At 42.1% G+C, this 21,608-nt stretch overlaps 1 protein-coding gene and 1 pseudogene across 1 annotated transcript; both read right to left on the reverse strand.

Annotated features, from left to right (window-relative positions):
* Positions 1-4,008: 4,008 nt before the first annotated feature.
* LOC118901543 (negative elongation factor D-like) lies at positions 4,009-9,127 on the reverse strand. Its single transcript, XM_036864739.1, has 2 exons — positions 9,041-9,127; positions 4,009-5,877 (listed from the first exon to the last, which is right to left on the reverse strand). Exon 2 carries the CDS (start codon positions 5,844-5,846, stop codon positions 4,101-4,103), a length of 1,746 nt encoding a protein of 581 aa, XP_036720634.1. The 5' UTR covers positions 5,847-5,877; positions 9,041-9,127; the 3' UTR covers positions 4,009-4,100.
* Positions 9,128-12,576: 3,449 nt separating this feature from the next.
* On the reverse strand, positions 12,577-13,518 carry LOC118902005 (annotated as a pseudogene).
* Between the last annotated feature and the right edge of the window lie 8,090 nt (positions 13,519-21,608).

Below are 21,608 nucleotides of genomic sequence, written 5' to 3' on the forward strand. Positions count from 1 at the left end.
ATGGTGATGGACGTTAACTAGACTTATTATGGTGATTGTTTTGCAATATATACAAATATTGAATCATTATGTTGTACACTTGAAACTAATATAATGTTGTATGTTACTTATACCTCAATTTTTAAAAACCGAAAGGAAAAAATAGAGTGCCCACTGTAAACGCCAAGATCTTATTTTTTTAATATATTTGTTTACTTCTTTTATCTTGGCCGTACCAAGCAGCATGCGGAATCTTAGTTCCCGAACCAGGGATTGAACCCGTGCCCCCTGCAGTGGAAGCGCAGAGTCTATTTTCTCTGTATTGTCTCTGATTTTAAAAAAAATTTTTTAATTTAATTAATTATTAATTTATGGCTGCATTGGGTTTTCGTTGCTTTGCGCAGGTTTTCTCTAGTTGTGGCGGGCGGGGGCTACTCTTCGTTGCGGTGTGCGGGCTTCTCATTGGGGTGGCTTCTCTTGCTGTGGAGCACAGGTTCTAGGCGCGCGGGCTTCAGTAGTTGTGGCGCATTGTCTGTGATTTTTTAAGCTGATTTTTACCAACAGACATTCAACTGCCTTGTGACAGGGGCATTTTGAGACTCCTGAAGGACTGAGACTTCGTCAGGTGTGTGGAAGGCAAAAGGGCAAGACAACTGCAGTAAGATGGTAATTCAGGTTATTAACCGCATGATCCAGACATTAAGGAGCTGAATGAGGCCGGCAGGATGCTCCTAGGTAGGAGAAAGTTGAGGCATCAAATCACAAGTTCTCTATAAGGTGCATTGAAGCTGCGGAAGGACAGTATGAAACAGCTGGCTGAAGCGCAAAAAGTTAAGGAAAGGAATTTGGAGTTTGAGATTTCTGGTGTGAAATACACCAGATAACAAGGTCTGATCTTAGCCATAGTGGGTGAAGGTCAGCACATTTCAGAAAGTTCAAACACTATAGGGTGTAAGATGGTTCATGCATATGAATTGTGAAAATCACACCGATGTCAAAGTTGTATGGAAAAGTATGTTTATTGTAACATTACAGTTAGTGTTACTTTTTTTTAAAATTTTTATTTATTTATTATTTTTGGCTGTGTTGGGTCTTCGTTTCTGTGCGAGGGCTTTCTCTAGTTGCGGAGAGCGGGGGCCGCTCTTCATCGCAGTGCGCGGGCCTCTCACCGTCGCGGCCTCTCTTGTTGCAGAGCATAGGCTCCAGACGCACAGGCTCAGTAATTGTGGCTCACGGGTCCAGTTGCTTCGCGGCATGTGGGATCTTCCCAGACCAGGGCTCGAACCCGTGTCCCCTGCATTAGCAGGCAGATTCTCAACCACTGCGCCACCAGGGAAGCGCCAATGTTACTTTAAAATTTTTAAACTATTGTTCATCACTGGAAGATTGCCTAAGTATTTTATACCTACTTTAAGAATTCTATACAAATTTCAAGTTTTTATAATTATAATCTCGTGTATGTAAAAATTATGTACTTAAATGATTGTGCAGGTATGGAAGGAGAGTTTGAATGACACTCATACAATGTGACTGTGGTTACAAAAGGGGAATGAAATAAAATGTCTGATGAAGGGGGGGGTGTGACTTTTGCATTTTATGCTGTATATTTCCATGTTCTTTGACCCTCATGCAATAGCAGTGCATGTTTAAATACATTAGTGAAAAGTATCATATTAATAATTCCATGGAATACCCGCAGACTGAGAAGCATCAGAGTTGTTTAGGAAGCCTTTTTCATGTCTCTTTGTGCCCTGAAGATGTTGCAGATGGTCCATATATTGTGCATCTTGGGCTAAAATTTGTAGTGTTGAATTCATGATTTCTTCCAAGCTCAGGTCTTTTTTTTTTCTTTTTAATTTAATTAATTAATTAATTTATTTTTATTTTTGGCTGTGTTGGGTCTTCATTTCTGTGCGCGGGCTTTCTCTAGTTGCGGCAAGCGGGGGCCACTCTTCATTGTGGTGCGCGGGCCTCTCACTGTCGTGGCCTCTCTTGTTGCGGAGCATAGGCTCCAGACGCACAGGCTCAGTAGTTGTGGCTCACGGGCCCAGTTGCTCCTTGGCATGTGGGATCTTCCCAGACCAGGGCTCGAGCCCGCGTCCCCTGCATTGGCAGGCGGATTCTTAACCACTGCGCCGCCAGGGAAGCCCCAAGCTCAGGTCTTTGATGCCATCCTCCGAAGATTGATTTGCATTGTAGTTCAGGGGAATCAAGTTATTCTGTGAACTAGATGCGCCCGTGTGGCCTAAAAATTTAGAGTGAATTAGTAATGAGTTTCTGTGATTTGCTTATAGGTGTAAGAATAGAGTCTAAGATAAGAGGCAATGAATTTGCTTATTATTTGATTTCTACTTAATTCACCGTGACTCCAACTTTCTGATTTTGTGACGTTGTCACCAGCTTCCAGCCCTTGTTGACATAGGTCCATGGTTGTCTTTCTCTAGGTCTTCTCTCCCAGATGCTCTGCTTGAACTTCAGAGATAAACTTCTCAGCACCAGACAGTTTTACCTAAGAAAAGTCCTGAAAATATAGTTTATTGTTATAGAAACACATTCAAAAGCTCTTATAAGTAAATGACTGAATTTTCTATTTTCTAGAAAGTCTCTGATTTGAAAAAAAGGACATTAAAGTTATTGAATTTCCAAGTATAATAAGTATTATTTATAATAAAAATGTTTCCAAGTAACATGCTTACAGCAAAATAAATAAATAAATAATATAAAGTACCAAGAATATGTTTATTACTAAAATTTCGATGATCACTATCCAGCACTGGATTGGTTGCAATGACTCTAATTTCAATGTATCATTGTTTCCCATCATTTTGATCTCTCCAAGTATCAAATAGAGTAATATAATTGTCTCCTGATAATTCACAATAGAGACAGTAAATATTTCCTTGAAAGTCTTTGTTCACCTGCCCTTGTTACCGACCGGGGTTCTTGGTTTCCTTAATCAATAGAAATTGGTAACAGGCCTGAATAAGAAATTCAGGCAAGGCTTTATGGTGGCCCCTGCTGCAGCAGGAGGGAGTGAGAACAAGTAACGGTTTCCCTTGCTCACTGGCTTGCCCCCTGAGGGGGCAAGATGGTTCCTTCTATGGAGTGAAGGTAGAGGTGTGTCCAGGGGTCAGGCCAGAGGGGTGGTTTAGGGGTCTGCCCGCCCCTTTGGTGGTGGTGAGTGCAGGAGGCATGCGCAGTACCCCGCTTTGCTCCGGACACCCTGTTTTTGCTCCCAGCTCTTCAGAAGTGGCAGTTGGGGTTTCGGTCTTTTTGTATCTTGTTGTCCATAATTTGCCCCAACGATGCATGCACGCAGTGATTTTTAGCCCCTTATAGTTTCTTTGTATTTTGTTGCTGGAGGAGAGGTGTGTCCAGGTGCGAGCCCTGCAGCAAAGGGTCCCAGGTCCCAGCCTGTCTCACACTTAGACTTGCCTGGGTGGGTGCATTTGTGGGTTCAGTGGTGTGTGCTCAGTTACGCACGTAGAAAAATTCCTTACGCTGGTGATGGACTTACGCTTAATCCTGCCCCTTGAATCTGGGGTGATGGCAGTTATTTCATAAAAACTTAGAAAGTCATATGCCTTTTAAATTTTTAGTTATTTATTTTTTTTATTTGGAGGATGAGTGTCTAATTTACGAGAACAACATAACACTGGGATCTACATGTTCCACCCACAGAAAGGCTTTTATCTGTTCTTGAAAAATTAAAGCATTCACAGCAATACGAACTGACCGTTCAGGTCTTGTGAGAAAACTTAAGTCAACTTTGAAAATAGTTCATTTAAGTGCCCCATTTTCTGAATTTCCACCACCCTGGGGCTGCCAGTTGGCTACATCACAAAGGATAATGGGAACCTAGTTCCAATATTGGGGGAAATGAATACTGAAAACAGGATTTAGGGGTAGCCCTGGATTTACAAGGAAAGGGGACTGTTCATAATAGCAGTTCTCCACTTGCACTGCTAACATTTTCCTTTTTACGAAAGTTCTCCACCTCCTCCCTCCAGAGCCCATTGCCAGGATGCTGACGGGGCCTCTTCATCAATAGCTTCTGGAAAGGGTTTTTCCGCAACGGGTCTCCTGGAATGTTCTGCTCCAGCTCTGGAGGGTGCTCTGAATCAGTCCACCAGCATGAAGTTAGACTGGCAGTGAGCTATAAACTCCGTCACAGGGTGCTGTTCACCTTCCGTTTTAATGGTGCCAGCGATGCTGTTGTTTTCCAGGATGGGGAGGAAAAGCTGCACAAAGTCAGAGGTGTAGGGAGGTGCGATCACATCCAGCACCTCGGTCACAAAGTAGCGAATGAGGGAAATGTCGGTGTCCCCCTTCTCCAGACACGTGCGGATGTAAGTGACCACAGGGAGTACGTAGCCTTGGCTCAGCAGGTGCACCATTCTGTCCAGGAGAGTCTTCTTCAACTCGAGCTGCTCCATCGCGTCCAGCTGGGAGTGCTGCGTCTCCAAGAGCTTCACCAGCAGCTGCAGGACCTGGGGGTGCAGGAGCTGGTGGCAGGTGCTGATCTGGTCCAGCAGCGCCAGGTGCACGGGGGTGCAGCGGGTCTGCAGCTGGAAGTACTTCGGCTCTGATACGCTCCAATCCACCCACTTCAGCACACCCATTGCCACCACTGGAAACCTGATACACTTATAGAGGGCGCTCAGCTCGGCCACGAGTTCAGAAGCCCCTTTGTTCTCAGCGCAACACAAACTGTGAACAGTTTCAACAGCTTTGGCCGTTGACTTCAGCTCGTCTTGATTGACGCTCACACGCCTGTCCTTCTTCCAGGTCTCCACCACGCTCACCGCATATGCCAAAATATGGATGTACTTGTGCTTGTGGTCCGGGTTGATCCTGGCCCCTGGTTTAAAGAGTGAGTCCATGAAGAGGCCCAGGAAGGCCGGCACCCGGATGAGTTCAACAGGGGGCGGGTCCACGCTGGTAAACAGGTTGAAGAGGACAGTGATGTCGGCCGGATTCAGGGCCCCCTTGGACAACATCGCCCCAAGGGCCTGACACAGCTGGGGGTAGGAGGCAGCTGTGCCCAGTGCAAGAGAGATCCGACTGGCATCGCGGCCCCTCTCCTGGGCGAAGCGCTGCACCTCCTGTGCAATCCTGCGCACGGCCCAGCCCCCCTGCCCTTCCTGGGCCAGCACGGACATCAGGACCTGGGCCACCAGGTACGTGTGCTCCCCGTGGCACACCATCTTAGCAAACTGAGGGAGATTTTCAGCGAGGTTGTCTTCTCCATCCAAAAGCGTAGCCAGAGAGGTACAGAGAACTTTAGAAAACACTTCCAACTGCTGGCAGGCTGCCGCCACGCCGGTGATCTCCCCGTGGTATCCTGCATCGGAAATCAGCTTGACCGTGAAGTTCAGCATCAAACAGTCTGGGTGCGCTTCAGTCAGTTGGTAAACAAGATCTCTCCACGTGGGATGTGCAATCATTTGTTCAAGCCAAGCGGGGGTCTCTCCTTCTTCAGTAAAGATAGAATCTGCTTTGCGGGGGTCGAACTGTTGCATCAATAAAGTCTTCAAGTGATTTTCCACAGTTTGCTGAACCTGCACTGGTTCAACCCCTGTCTGAATGAGCCACTGGGCCAGCAGGTTGACGGTCTGGGCCACAGCTGTGTAGTTGTCTGATAAGAGCCGGATCACCTCCTCCGGAGACCCTCCTGCCTGAAAATACCTCATCAGAGTGTTAAAGATGGAGGGTTCCATGATATAATCCCTGGTAGAAAATTTCTGCAGGCATTCTTGCTGGACCTGGGCGTCCTCTTCTCCCTGTGCATACCCCTCCTCCTGCTGGTCGCCCCACTCTGCCGTGCTCCCGAAGTCGTCCTGGTCCAGGTCCATGCTGACGCACATCAGGGCCCTCGCCGTCCTCTACCCTGGCTGCCTGTTTAGGAAGAGAAACAGGATTATGATCTATTCCCCCTTCTTTTCAAAGCTTTAGTACTTAAAGCGGATCTTTCTTGATAGGAATATGCATTTTCCTGAGTAGATAATAGGAAGACAGTTCTACTGTCTACTATTGATGTAATTTGAGTCTTATGTCCCAGAGGTGATTTCATTGGCCAATTGAGATGCTTCTCTATAATGATCACATGCTGAATGTTACTCAGATAAAATTATTACTCTTTTGAAAAATTAGGAAAAACTATACTTTCTCCAGACAACTAATATATTCTCTCAAAATCTAATCACATGTCCCTTTAACCTTTGGCACTCAAGAGATCAAAAGCAATAATTCTGAAACAAATCTTGACTCAAAATTCGTGTCTAAGATCAAATGCCTTGTATTTTTGTATGCTATTGCTATGCCTCTTCATTCATTGAATCTTCCATTCAAGTTAGAAGTTTCTTCTTCTTGATTTTATTAATTTTTTTCCTGCTACATATTTATTCATTTAACTATAATTTGAACACTTATACATGGGCCAAGCAATTGTCTCTAGGTACAGTGAAAGGTTTTGGTTTTTGAGCTAAGAACAAAGGTAAGTTTTTCTAATATTTTAAGCGGAGAATTAACATAAAATGATTTTCTTTGAAAGAGATTGTGGCTGCCGAGGGAGAATGGCTGAGAAGGGAGCCACTGGGGACAAGGGGGCAGTAGGAAGACAGGTATTAGTTAGGCTGGTAGTGGATGTGGGCTGTAGGGGCGGGGAGGGGTGGAGGAGTGAGCAGCACCGAGAGGTACTGAGGGTCCATTGAAGGTTGGGGGCTGGTGGGGAGGGAGGGGGTGAGACCACTGACCACCAGGTTTCTGGCTCCATCCAGGGAGACAGAGCAGTGTCCCCTGAAGACAGTGATTTAGTGGAGAAGATCCTGGACGGGATGAATCTACTGCCCTTTGAAGACCACTGAAGCCAGGAAATGCGTGAGATCACTAAGTGAGAGGCTGCAAATTGGCCATTGTGGGCAGAAGGCAGCAAACACATAGTTTGTTTATATTGTAAAATGTTCTTTTTCAAGCAAAATCTTGAATTACAGCCAACATTTAAAAATCAAGAGGCTCAATGTTAAAATTCAAATTTTGACGTGAAAAATAAAATCTGATATGAGTGATCCTAAGTCCCCAGGTGAACAGCCATTGTCTGGACCTGAGGAGGACTTGCCCCCTTTAGATGGAATCTGGTTTCCCGAATCAGCTACAGTCTACACAGCCTGCCTAGCTTCACCTACCAAGCGCTGGCAGACAGAAAAAAATATAACACACACACACACGCTCATTCCCCATTTGTGACTCAGAAGATTACATATTCTCTGTATAATAAAGCCTCTCTTCCTATTCAACTGTTCAGTTCTGCTGCAGCTGAACCTACGCTCTGTTATCACTGAAATCCGTAAGTGTTAGCGGAGAAAATGTACTGTTCACTGAGGATGCCTGTGGTAACAGACTGCAACAGGGTCAGGCAACTCCAGTCCCGGGCATTTGTGTTTTGTTTGTTTCATTTGCTTTTCCTCCACAAAATTCCAAAGGTCAAGGTATACATAACGTGAGACAGAGTGAAGAAAACCAAGGAAAAACAGAAGGCTTGAGAATTTACAAGGGGATGTGGCCCTTGGAGAACAGGAGGGCCACAGAGAGAACCCAAGCTCCTCAGTCCTGGGTTTATCCACAGTCTATCCCAGTCCCTGAAAAACAAGAAAAAGAGCAGCCCAAGCTCACACTGCTGGTAGGATTTGTGGTTAGGATCTACACTCAGCTCTGCCAAGCTAAAAAACCTCATGTATTATACCATGGAATATAAGGCAGCAATAAAAAAACTATGAAGTAGGTCAATAAATACTGATGTGAAATGACATCCCAGATATATTTGAGATAAATCAAATGAACACTTACAGCAGAATAAATTTCTTAGATTGAAAAGCATATCTGATAAGTGTTCACATAAGCAGAGGGCTTCGCTGGGAAATTCTACTAACATGAAAATGATAATTAAACCCTTCCCAAACTCTTCCCAAATACAGAAGAGAAAGGAACATTTCCAGCTCACTCTAAGAGGCCAGTATTAATTACCGTGTGTTATCAATCAGGGATCAACTAGAGAAACTGAGCCAGTAGGAGATGTGTATTAGAGATTTACAGCAAGGAATTGGCTTACAGGATTGTGGGAACTGTCTAGGCAAGTCTGAAATCCTTGGGGCAGCTGTCAGAAAAGGCAGGCTGGCACTCTTTGGCACCGATGAAGCTGCTCTCCACAGACAGAATTTGTTCTCTTCAGAGAAGCCTCAACTCTACTCTTAAAGCCTCAGTTAATTAGATCAGGCTTATTGGATTATCTAGGATAATCTTATTACTTCAAGTCAATTGATATGGATTTTAATTGCATCAAAAAATACCTTAAGGGACTTCCCTGGTGGTGCAGTGGTTAAGAATCTGCCCGCCAATGCAAGGGACACGGGTTCGAGCCCTGGTCCAGGAAGATCCCACATGCCGCGAAGCAACTAAGCCCGCGTGCCACAACTACCGGAGCCCACGTGCCACAACTACTGAAGCCTGCGCGCCTAGAGCCCGTGCTCCACAACAAGAGAAGCCACTGCAATGAGAAGTCCATGCACTGCAACGAAGAGTAGCCCCCGCTCGCCACAGCTAGAGAAAGCCCGCGGGCAGCAATGAAGACCCAACGCAGCCAAAAATAAATAAATAAATTAATTAAAAAAATTTAAATTCAAGGTTACTAATTCTATTTTAAAATTTGCAACTTCAAATGTGTGAGGTTCAAATCATTAGTTACATCCTTTCCCCCCTCTCTCCTCTGTCATTTCCATCCACAATATAAACATACTATAATTATTACCAGGTTAGGAAAGAAAAAAGTCCCTTGAATCCCACAAGGCTCTATTGCTATCACCCCATTTTTAAATTTTCTTTTACAGGAAAACTCTTTTAAAGCATTCTATTTGCTGTTTGCATGTTGGTGATTTATTTCCTGCTCATTGTCTCTTGAACTTACTCCAGTCAGGCTTTTACATTCAACCCCCATGGACACCCCTCTTGTCAAAGTCACCAGTTAATGATCTTAACATTACAAAAATCTAGTGATCATTTCCCAGACCTCTCTTACTTGAAGTATCCGGAGATCTCTCCACTTTAAAGGCTTTCGTCTCCTGGCTCCCAGGACCCAATCCTTTCCCGAGATTCCTTCTATGTCAATGGCTGCTCCTTGGGAGTTTTCTTTGCTTCTTCCTTCTCCTTCTCTCTACCTCTTCCTGACTTTGGACCTACTATGTCTCTCAAAGCTAAAGCCCTAGAGCTCTGAGCTCCTATATATACTGTCCAAGCACGGAAATCTAATCACAAGGATTTTGCTACCACCCACACAGTGATTAGGTCTGGATTTTAATCTCCAGGTTTATATATATCCAGACTCCCAATTCAGTATCCCTACTTGGACGTCTAATAGGTCATAAGTCAAACTTAAAACTCCCAACCTCAACCATGATGCCCTGCACTGACCCCTGATCCACTCTCAGTCCTCACCATTCAAGTAAAGCCAATTCCATTAGTCCAGTTGATTGAGTCAAGAACCTCAGCATCGTGACTCAGCTTCTTTACTCTTGGTCCAAACTCAACCTGTCAAAAAAATCCGGCTTGATCCCTTGCTACGTTTCTGACTCCTATTAACACTTTCCTTCACTCATTTTGTTCCATCCCCTCTGGTTGCCTTGCTTTTCAGTTAACAAGCCAAGCATGGTCCCAACTGAGCCCTTTGCACTTGCTGTTTGCTCTGCTTAGAAAGTTATTTCTCCAGATAAAAGTAAGACTTGTTCTCTTACCTTCTTCTGGTTTCTTTTCCAGTACATTTATTGACAAGGCAGTGACCAAAAATGAGACTGCAGTCAGTGTTAGAGAAGACAGTTAGGGATTTGGGATTAGAGTATGAGAGTTAATGGAACCTCTTGGGGGGTTTAATCTGGGTTGTGATTAGGTAAAATTGAAATTTGAGAATTGATGAGAGTTCTTCTAAACTGGAGACCAGCCTGAAGACTTTCCAATTCAGGTTATGGATTTTGTACTAAAAGGGTTGTAAGTGATGAGGAGAACTCTAGGGTGGAGACAGATTGGATGAAGGAGATGGAAAGACCAATAATTTGCTGGTGGGGAGGTTACAGAGATGATGGTGACTAGAACTAAGGTAACTGTCATTCAAATCTTGGATGTCAATGGGCCACAAAAATGAGCCCCAGTGGTAAAGTGGGCAAAGTGTATAAACAACAAAAAACACAAAAAGAACACATTTCCAATTGGCACATGAAAAATGTTCAATTTAATTAAGGTGCAAAGAGACAAAATCTTAAATAATGAGATGTACATATACAAAAAAATTATTTGCATTATGATGCAATTTTATTAAAAAAATATTAATTCCATAAATATTTATTTACCACTTAGGTAATCAGCAAACTGTGTTGGGAAGTCTAGATTATATACCAAAATATTAAAATAGGGTTTTTTAAAAAAATAAATAAATAAAAAAAATAAAATAGGGGTTTTTTCTGGCAGATAGATATGGAAGTGATTCTTTTTGTGTGTGTGTGATACTATAAAAGTTATTTATTCACTATACACAGAACATGTCCCCTATATAAAGTGTACATAAAAAACACTAAAAAGTATAATTTGGTGAACATTTTCTCGATTACAGAACATACTAAATCAGTTGGGATAACAGCTCTCTGTCTGCCTCAAAATAATCTAATTATAGTACCCAGAGTATCCTTTATATCCGATGCAAAATTAAATACTTTTTTAAAAATAATTTATTTATTATTTATTTATTTATGGCTGTGTTGGGTCTTCGTTTCTGCGTGAGGGCTTTCTCTAGTTGTGGCAAGCGGGGGCCACTCTTCATCGCGGTGCGCGGGCCTCTCACTATCGCGGCCTCTCTTGTTGCGGAGCACAGGCTCCAGACGCGCAGGCTCAGTAATTGTGGCTCACGGGCCTAGTTGCTCCGCGGCATGTGGGATCCTCCCAGACCAGGGCTCGAACCCGTGTCCCCTGCATTGGCAGGCAGATTCTCAACCACTGCGCCACCAGGGAAGCCCAAAATTAAATACTTTAAAAAAAAAAATACTGAATTAATGGGAGTATTGCTGAGTGAATGAATAAATGAGAGTGATGACTCAGGGACTTTTTTTTTTTTTTTTTTGGCTGTGCCACGCAGCACACAGGATCTTAGTTCCGCGACATGGGGTTGAACCCGTGCCCCTTGCAATGGGAACACGGAGTCTTAACCACTGGATCGCCAGGGAAGTCCTTAAATACTTATTGTGAGAATTGTTTCCTAATGTATGTTTGAGGAGGCAGAGTTAACAATTTAATATAACTCTAGTATATGACAGTCACTGGACAATAAATCAGTTTATTACAGATTAAAACAGATCATTTTTTCATTATTTGTATTAATGGGAGGCAAACAAATACTGGATACTTTTAAATGGCAAATAACCACAAAGTGACTTATCTGTGATAGTATATTGGGTTTTATAATTACATAGGATATAAATGGTGTAAAATATTGTTATGAATAATATATCTCAAGCAAAACAATGAGGCCACACTGTAATGATTCACTAGACTGTGCTCTGTAGACATTTACTGAATAACTGAATTTTATCTATTTTTCTCCCTAATTACCCAGTACAATTTTTGCCCACAGTAAGGGCTCAGTAAATGTTTGCTGAATATACTGACTAGGAGAGAGGGGAGAAGAGATGGACCCTCTTAGCTGAATGTCAAGTATTAAAATTGGAATTTACAGTGGGAGAATGTTTAAGATGTAAACCACATGTGCCACACAAGTAAGGAAATAAATGCCAACAAAGCAAACCATTAAGCAGAAAACACTGGCACTGGAATAAGCAAAGGCAAGATTTGCCAATAGCGAAAATAGAACTGACTTTAAGAGATAACCAAGGAAAAGTTTATATTGGACCAAACCTTTTCTCACTGAATTCAGTTTGAGACAAACCAGTAGAGGCACTGTGAGAGACTATGGCTGTCTTCCTTGATTTTCAGACATCCTAGTCTCCTTTTTTTTTTTTTTATTTTTTATTTTTTGGCCATGCTGTATGGCATGTGGAATGGCATGTGGGATCTTAGTTCCTTGACCAGGGATCCAACACGCACCCCTTGCATTGGAAGTACGGAGTCTTAACCACTAGACCACCAGGGAAATCCCAGACGTCCTAGTTTCCAATAATTTAACATGGACCTGCTACCCATGAATCAGTATAAACCGAATCAGATTTAGGATTAGTTTCCACAAGTACAAAGTTGAATTACCTTTTTTTAAAATTTGAATTTTATTTATTTATTTTTTATACAGCAGGTTCTTATTAGTTATCTGTTTTATTCACATTAGTGTATATATGTCAATCCCAATCTCCCAATTCATCCCACCACCACCACCCCAAATTACCTTTTATTTGTCTTAAAATGCTTACTTTCAATGATTCCATGGAGTTTCGATAACATTCTTTTATCTTTTCAGACCGGAGTCCAAATATTCGTACAGTATTCATACTGAAGCACCTTCCACCCACCCTTTGGTCGCTTGAACTGCTCTTTTTTGGTTCTGTTTCTGCTTTCTCAGATCTTTCTTGAAGCATAGTAAGCAGAACTGTACTGGATATTCCTGCTGCAGTTTGGCCTATCATTGTTGGAATGGATTCTACTACACCGTGGTCTTCCAGTCGGTCTATTTCTAGGACTATAAGATCTTCTATAGTTGTAATCAAAGGACTGACTTTTTTTTTTTTTAATTTATTTATTAATTTATTTATTTTTGGCTGCATTGGGTCTTCGTTGCTGCACATGGGCTTTCTCTAGTTGCAGCGAGCGGGGGACACTCTTCGTTGCGGTGAGCAGGCTTCTCATTGTAGTGGCTTCTCTTGTTGCGGAGCGTGGGCTCTAGGCGCACGGGCTTCAGCAGTTGTGACACACAGGCTCAGTAATTGTGGCTCACGGGCTGTAGAGCGCTGGCTCAGTAGTTGTGGCGCACGGGCTTAGCTGCTCCGTGGCATGTGGGATCTTCCCGGACCAGGGCTTGAACCCATGTCTCCTGCATTGGCAGGCGGATTCTTAACCACTGCGCTAACAGGGAGGAAAGGACTGACTTCTTGAACGCCTTCTTTTCTCACTTTGGCTTCTAGAACATCTATATCTGTGATAATCATCATAGAGTGATGAACTATACACATTTCCTCCCTTCCTTGGCTTTCATCCGATTTGGAGTCTTCCCATCCCCCTGTGCAAATTGTATGTCAATTTGGTGTCCACAAATCCATTTTCTGTCCTAATTATGTAAAGCATCTTTGGCATCACGAACATCCTCAAATTGAACATATGAAAATCCTCTTGGAGGTGAGTGTAGAAATCAAGTGGAACATACACATCAACTATAGGACCGTAACGACCGAATTCATGTTGTAAATCTTCAGACCTGGTATCATCGGCCATGTTCCTTACAAAGAGAGACTTGTTGGGGGGGAGGGGGAGAGGGGCCCAGGTACAGGGACACGACTGCAGCATGAGTCTCAGCAGGGACACTGTCCCCCGGGCAAACTGGCTGCAGCTCCGGCGGCGGATCCTCAGACACACACAGCCAGAAGTCTCTGCTGGAAGTGATTCTTTTCATTTTTATTGTTTTGCTTGTTTCTGTTTATTAAATTTTCTGTAATGTACAGGACCACTGGTGTAATACAAATAAATAGGAAAAAATAGACTATGCATATAGTGCATCTAGCATACCCAGTTACCCAATTCTGGGAGAATTTTAAAGGAAGAAATGAGGGTAATATTAAGGGTTAGATTTTTCCTCAGCTAAGTAGAAAATTTCCCAGCAAACAAAGGATATAAATCGTTTTTGTAATGTGGTATGAAAATTCTCTTTATGATTTGATCTCTGACTATCTCAGATGATTATGAAAGTGTATTGATTGGAGATGCAGCTACTGTACAGATTATCTAGTGTGCATTGTGCAAAGGATCTAATGACTCTCTAGGTAACGTGAGCAGCAGACGCTCCCTCATATCCTCCCCACCCCCAGACACCCGCATCTACAGCAACAGGGCATCCTTACACCAGTGGTTCTCAACCATTGATGCACATTAGAATCACCTGTGGGCACCTGGGCTCCATCTTAGAGCAATTCAATCAGAAGCTGGGGTGGGGGGGAGGGTTAGAATGTTTGTTTCAGGTGAACAGTAAAGTGATTCACAATATATATACACATTCTTTTTCAGATTCTTTTCCATTATGCATTATTACAAGATATTGAATATAGTTCCCTGTGCTATACAGTAGGACCTTGCTGTACTGTGCATCTGTTAATCTCATACTCCCAATTTATCCCTCCCTTCCATTTCCCTTTGGTAACCATAAGTTTGTTTTCTACATCTGTGATTCTATTTGTTTTGTAAATAAGTTCATTTGTATCACTTTTTTTAGATTTCAAATATAAGTAATATCGTATGATATTTGTCTTTCTCTGTCTTTGGCTTACTTCACTCAGTATGATAATCTCTAGGTACATCCATGTTGCTGCAAATGGCATTTTTCATTCTTTATTATTATTCTTTATTATGGCTGAGTAATATTCCATTGTGTGTGTGTGTGTGTGTGTGTGTGTGTATACATCACATCTTCTTTATCCATTCCTCTGTTGATGGACATATGGACATTTAGGTTGCTGCCATGTCTTAGCTATTGTAAATGCTGCTGCAATGAACTTTGGGGTGCATGTCTCTTTTCGAATTATGGTTTTCTTTGGATATATGCCCAGGAGTGGATTGTAGGATCATATGGTAGCCCTATTTTTAGTTTTTTGAGGAACCTCCATACTGTTTTCCATAGTGGCTGTACCAATTTACATTTCCACTAACAGTGTAGGAGGGTTCCTTTTTCTCCATGCCCTCTCCAGCATTTATTGTTTGTAGACTTTTTAAAAAATTAATTAATTTATTTGGTTGCACAGGGTCTTAGTTGCAGCAGGCGGGCTCCTTAGTTGTGGCATGTGAACTCTTAGTTGTGGCATGCATGTGGGATCTTGTTCCCGGGCCAGAGATCGAACCTGGGTCCCTTCAGTGGGAGTGCAGAGTCTTAACCACTGTGCCACCAGGGAAGTCCCTGTAGACTTTTTGATGATGGCCATTCTGACTGGTGTGAGGTGATACCGCATTGTAGTTTTGATTTGCATTTCTCTAATAATTAGCGATGCTGAACATCTTTTCATGTGCATTTTGGCCATCTGTATGTCTTCTTTGGAGAAATGTCTATTTAAATCTTCTGCCCATTTTTTGATTAGGTTTTTTGTTCACTTGTTTTTCAGAGGAAGAATCTTACTTAATTTTTATTAGTCCTTCCAAACAACCCTCTAACAATTTAAAACTCTACCATTTATATAATGGCCCAGAACCCAGTCAAGAGGTAAGGCCATGGATTCAAATATTATTGACTTACTTTTGTGAACTTGGATAAGTTTATGCCATCTCTTTGTCTTCTCATGTATAAATTGTATAGTAATACCTGAACTGTGTGTGTCGGGGGGTTAGACCTATCAAACCCCCCTTTATTTTTTTAAAAAATTAAAAACATTTACAAAATTTTGAAAGGTTACTTTCCATTTATAGTTATGACAGAATATTCGCTATATTCCCCGTGTTGTACAATACATCCTTGAGCCTATCTGACACCCAGTATTTGTACCTCTCATTCCCCCAGCCCTATATTGCCCCTCCCCCCCATCCCCCCACTGGTGACCACTAGTTTGTTCTCTGTATCTGTAAGTCTGTTTCTTTTTTGTTGTATTCACTAGTTTGTTGTATTTTTTAGATTCCACATATAAGTGACATCATACAGTGTTTGTCTTTCTCTGACTTTTAGTTCACTTAGCATAATGGCTTCATGAATCATCTCAAGAATTTTCCACACATCTTCAAAACTTGTTCTCTTTCTTTCTTTATGTCACTTTCTAGGAGTTACAAGGACAGGCTAAAGGGTGAGGGGCATCAACTGTGCCACCATGGACAGCCCCACTGCTAACTGACCATGGAAGTTACCAAGTTACCATGGAAGTCCTTCATCTCTGCCAGTGTTTAGTGGCTTGAGGAATTCCTAAAATTGGATCTACAGTGGGGTATTCAAAGATGACAAGGCATTTCACACGTCCAGTGAATTACAAACTTCACTGCCTTCAGTTAGATTAGAAAAGGTAACTGTCCAGCAATCCTAGTTAGATTAGAAAAGGTAACTGTCCAGCAATCCTAGATGAAGAGCTAAAAGAGGTGAAGTCACCAGCCAAAAAGTGTAGCTTTCAAGGAATCTCGAGCCCCAAAGCTAGATATTATGCAGGCTGCCAAGCTGAGCTAACTTAAGAAGGTGGATATAGTTTATTCACTGTGAACCCCCTGGACCTAGCCTGAGCCTAACACATAGTAGGAGTATCACAGTGGCAATTGGTAGAAAGTCTGCGTCATTTAATCCAAATCATTAAAAGTATATTGGTGCCCTAGTAACAATCAATGGGCTTTGTTATTAGTATTATCATTATGAACTCAAGAATTTTATGTATTTGAAACAAATCTATACCAGGTCCTTTCTAAGATAATTAGAGATGGCCTTACACTCAACAAATGCCTTATTTTAAAAACTTTTTTAAAAAATTGTGGTAAAATGTACATTCAACTTACCATTTCAACCAGAAAGAAAAAAAGAATTTTATATATTTGATATTTTTCAATCCATTGCAGTCATTAATGCTTTTTCAATTTAAAATGCTATCGTATATTTTGTAATTATGTCTGTCCTACGTTGTTCTAATAAGCATTTTTAGTGAAATTAAAAAAAAAATCTTCTTAGTCTAACTCAGTTCTTTGGCTTCAACTCGGAGACATTTCCTCCAGCTGCGAATTTACTGGACAGATTCCAACAGTTCAAGGTACCTTTCTGAGAGTTGGGGGGAAGATTTTCTGCTCAGAGTACATTTGGAAACAGGTTGGGGATGTCTCTCTGACAGGTAGGGTTCACTCTCCTAAGAAACCGCAGGATAGTGGGGAGGGATAAATTGGGAGATTGGGATTGACATATACACACTACTGTATATAAAACAGATAACTAATAAGGACCTACTGTATAGCACAGGGAACTCTACTCAATACTCTGTAATGACCTGTATGGAAAAAGAATCTAAAAAAGAGTGGAAAATTAAATTAAATTATAAATTTAATTTAATTTAATTTAAAAAAAGAAAAAGAAACGGCAGGATAAGAGACAGACACAGGAAACAGTGAGGCAGGGAAATGAACATGTGTGTGGAAGGACCATCGGGCCTGTGAGCAACACACGTGCAGGACTTTGCTTGGAAGCAAAGCTTGGAAGCTTTGCGTTTTTCAATGCAGTATAACTGCTCATAAGAGAGAGGGGAGTGGTCCAAGCTCATTTCAGCCTTGGGGAGCCAGGGATCAAAAAGAGAAGTAAAAGGAAAAAGAGAGCTTTCATGTACATGATATTGGCACTAAAAAATGAAGGAAACTTCCAGGGAAAACCTATTGGTCGATACTGTCACTATTGCAAATTCCTAAATCTGGCAAGAGGACGGGACTGCATTAGAAATCATTAGTGATTAATTCATTCATCAAGTCCTTACTAAAGGCCCATTATGTGCTTGGCAATCTTCTAGGTCTTTGGGATACATTAGTGAACAAAGAGGACAGGGACCAGAACTGGTAGAGCTTACACTGTAGTGAGAAAAGAGAGATATTTGCAAGACTGGTGAACTTTCTTCAGAAAACGAGAAGCATAGGAATCACAGTTAACCTTTAGAACTGGTAAGAATTTTCTAAATACTTTTTAAATTCATAGGCAGGATTTTTTTTTTTTTCTGGAAAACTGGCACCATTTTGAATGTAAAACCATGAAAACATTTCCCCCTCTTTTCTGTTTTTCCTGCCTGTTTCTTCCAGCTATCACCAAGTCATCACCGTGATCTATGTGTGTGAACAACATATAGAGAGGCGTGTTTTGTTTTAAGACTTGAACCTTGGGAAGAATTTTGTTTGGGAAGTGTTATTTTCAAGAAACTGGTGTTTTTTTTGTTTTTGTTTATTTTTAATTAATTAACTAATTTATTTATTTTTGGCTGTGTTGGATCTTCGTTTCTGTGCGAGGGCTTTCTCTATTTGCTGCGAGCGGGGGCCACTCTTCATCGTGGTGCGCGGGCCTCTCACTGTCACGGCCTCTCTTGTTGCGGAGCACAGGCTCCATACGCGCAAGCTCAGTAGTTGTGGCACACGGCCTTAGCTGCTCCGCGGTATGTGGGATCTTCCCAGACCAGGACTCGAACCCGTGTCCGCTGCATTGGCAGGCAGATTCTCAACCACTGAGCCACCAGGGAAGCCCAGAAACTGGTGTTTTGATTTAAGCTGCAACAGTGCTCAAGTACTTCTGAAATTGTTTTTTTCTTTTCTTTTTCTCTCCCTCCCTCCCTCCCTCCCTTCCTTCCTTCCTTCCTTCTGTAGTTCTTAGGGTTGGGTTGGAGTTGTGATAGCCCGTGGGAGTATTAAGAAAATATTAAGAAAAGAAAGTATTAAGAAAATTTCTTTTGCACAACTACTTGGAGGCAACATGCAAGAATACTGGGTTATTGCCATAAGTATTTAAGCAAGTTCAGAATTGTCTTATCTTAAAAGAGCAATTCTCTCTTAAGCATACTTCTCATTCTAAACACTGCACTACTCATAACATTCAAAGTTCCTAAAAGAGTTGTTTATACTTGGTCTCCCTTTTTCATCTTCTGTTACATGTTCTCAATCGATATTTGTTTAATAAATATAGGCCAAGGATAAAATATAAAGGTAAAAATAGTTTAAAAATCACTAGGGGAAAAAAAAAAAAAAAATCACTAGGGGGATTTTCTTGGTGGTCCAGTGGTTAAGACTTCAAGCTCCCAATGCAGGGGGCCCGGGTTCGATCCCTGGTCAGGGAACTAGATCCCACATGCCGCAACTAAGACCCGGCGCAGCCAAATAAACTAATTAATTAATTAATTAATTAATTAATTAAAAATCACTAGGAAGAGACTTACCTGGTGGTCCAGTGGTTAAGACTCTTGAGCTTCCAATGCAGGGAGGGCGGGTTTGATCCCTGGTTGGGGAACTAGGATCTCACATGCCGAGTGGCATGGCCAAAAAAAAAAAAAAAAAATCACTAGGAAGAAAAATATAAATTTGATTAGAATATCAAGACCGGGTTGAGAAACATACAAATATTAGAATCAGGTGATATGATTCAGTTTAGAAAGATGAGTTAGGGATTTGGGTTAAAAGCCAAGAAACTCCTGATCTGAATGAGATCAGTTAGAGGGTAATACTCAGGATTTACTGAGCATAGGAAGTAGAAGTTGCTAAAAAATTAGTTAAAAATAAAGGAGAGGGCTTCCCTAGTGGCACAGTCGTTGAGAATCTGCCTGCCAATGCAGGGGACACAGGTTCGAGCCCTGGTCTGGGAAGATCCCACATGCCGCGGAGCAACTGGGCCCGTGAGCCACAATTACTGAGCCTGCGCGTCTGGAGCCTGTGCTCCGCAACAAGAGAGGCCGCGATAGTGAGAGGCCTGCGCACCGCGATGAAGAGTGGCCCCCGCTTGCCACAACTAGAGAAAGCCCTCGCACAGAAACGAAGACCCAACACAGCCATAAATAAAATAAATAAAATAAACATAGAATAATCATTTTAAAAAAAAAGAGAGACTTCCGTGGTGGCACAGTGGTTAAGACTCTGCGCTTCCACTGCAAGGGGCATGGGGTTCGATCCCTGGTGGGGGGAACTAAGATCCCGCATGCCGCCAAAAAAAAAAAGAGGAGAGGGAGAGGGGAAAAGAACTGTAGATCTTGATTGCTTTTAAAAATGACTAGGGGTCATCTAGTATTAGAGTGCACAGTGAACCTGCACTTGTCCGCTCTCTTACATCCACCAATCCTGCCCTTTCGTCAATATCTGTTCCTATTCGCGAGGATTCTCACCGGAGTACACCCAGTCTGGGTGTCAGTGGAACGGGCCGCACCTGGGGGCTCCCCAGAAGGGTCTGGGACCGTGTTAAACCTGCCAGGAGTCAGGCCTGAAGTCCTTTGCTTCATATTGATCAGGGGTTCTCAAATTGTTGCAAACTCCAAAGTGCTTTTGTTTCTGTGGGTTATATCTATTGCTATTTATTGTAATAGTAATTAAGGCAGAAAGTTATAAAACTCATTTAAAAATAATAAACAGGTTAACATAAATAGTACTTAAAAAAAATATGACTAGGGGCTTCCCTGGTGGCGCAGTGGTTAAGAATATGCCTGCCAATGCAGGGGACACGGGTTCGAGCCCTGGTCCGGGAAGATCCCACATGCCGCGGAGCAACTAAGCCTGCGAGCCACAACTACTGAGCCCACGTGCCACAACTACTGAAGCCTGAGTGCCTAGAGCCCATGCTCCGCAACAAGAGAAGCCACGGCAATGAGAAGCCCGCGTACTGCAACAAAGAGCAGCCCCCGCTCGCCACAACTAGAGAAAGCCTGCGCACAGCAACAAAGACCCAATGCAGCCAAAAATAAAAAATTAATTAATTAATTAAAAAAAAAAGATCATGTTTTTATTAACTGACATGAATTCAATTTAAGATACAAAGCTTTGGAGCTATCTTCCCAGAAATACCATTAACAGAAATAATGAGTGTATCTGAGAAGCAAACTGTAAGCAAATAGATCTGTGGCTATTGATCAGTTCCAAGCAACCCCCTGCCTGGGTGCTTGTTTTAGCAGAGAGGCACCAGCGGTGTCAAGGAGAGTTCTGTACACAGAGATGCAGGATCATCTTTTTTCTCAAGCAATTATCTATGAATCTCAGCATTCAGTACAAAATGCAGAACCACCATTTGCTCATTTCTCAGTTGGAGAACCAAAAATTTTCTTTCTCCAGTCCAACTGTTAAAAAAACTCTCTGATATACCTATTTATCCGATCAATTGATAGGTTGATCTATTGATAAAAAAAAAAAAAATCCGGTACAGTTCTGCATCATAAAACGGTCCTTGCATGACATGTACACACTCCTTTGGAAGGCCAGAACCTCCTGTTTTGCACTTAATCTCATCCTCCCTAACTGCTCAAGGTCATTACTCTGGGAATTGTCATTGCTCTCGGTTGCATCATCACTATTTCCCTCAGAACTTGATCTTTCCCGTCAGCATACAAACAAGCTATTAACGCAGAATTCTTGAGCCCTCTGGGGATATCTGATAGTAGGCATTAGAATTCCTTACGCTGTTAATTTTTTTCCCAATTGGCTCTAGAAAATGAGAGAATTGAAATTCTTGATGTAATTGTGTTCATATGAGACAATCTCAAAATTGGGTCCCACCCCATGCCTAGTGAATCAGCGTCTGCATTTTAACAAGATCCCTGGGTGATTCATAAAAGTTTGAAAAGCACTAGACTAGATCAGTGGTTCTCAACATCAGAATCACTTGAGTAGCTTTAAGAAATCCTGATGTGCAGAGACCGATTAAATCAGAATTTGTGGGGGGTGGTGTAAATCCCAGGGGTCTGTGTTTTTTAAAGCTCCTTCTGATGAAGGAGTGTGTA

The sequence above is a fragment of the Balaenoptera musculus genome, chromosome 10 (assembly GCF_009873245.2).
Source record: "Balaenoptera musculus isolate JJ_BM4_2016_0621 chromosome 10, mBalMus1.pri.v3, whole genome shotgun sequence".
NCBI lineage: Eukaryota > Metazoa > Chordata > Mammalia > Artiodactyla > Balaenopteridae > Balaenoptera > Balaenoptera musculus.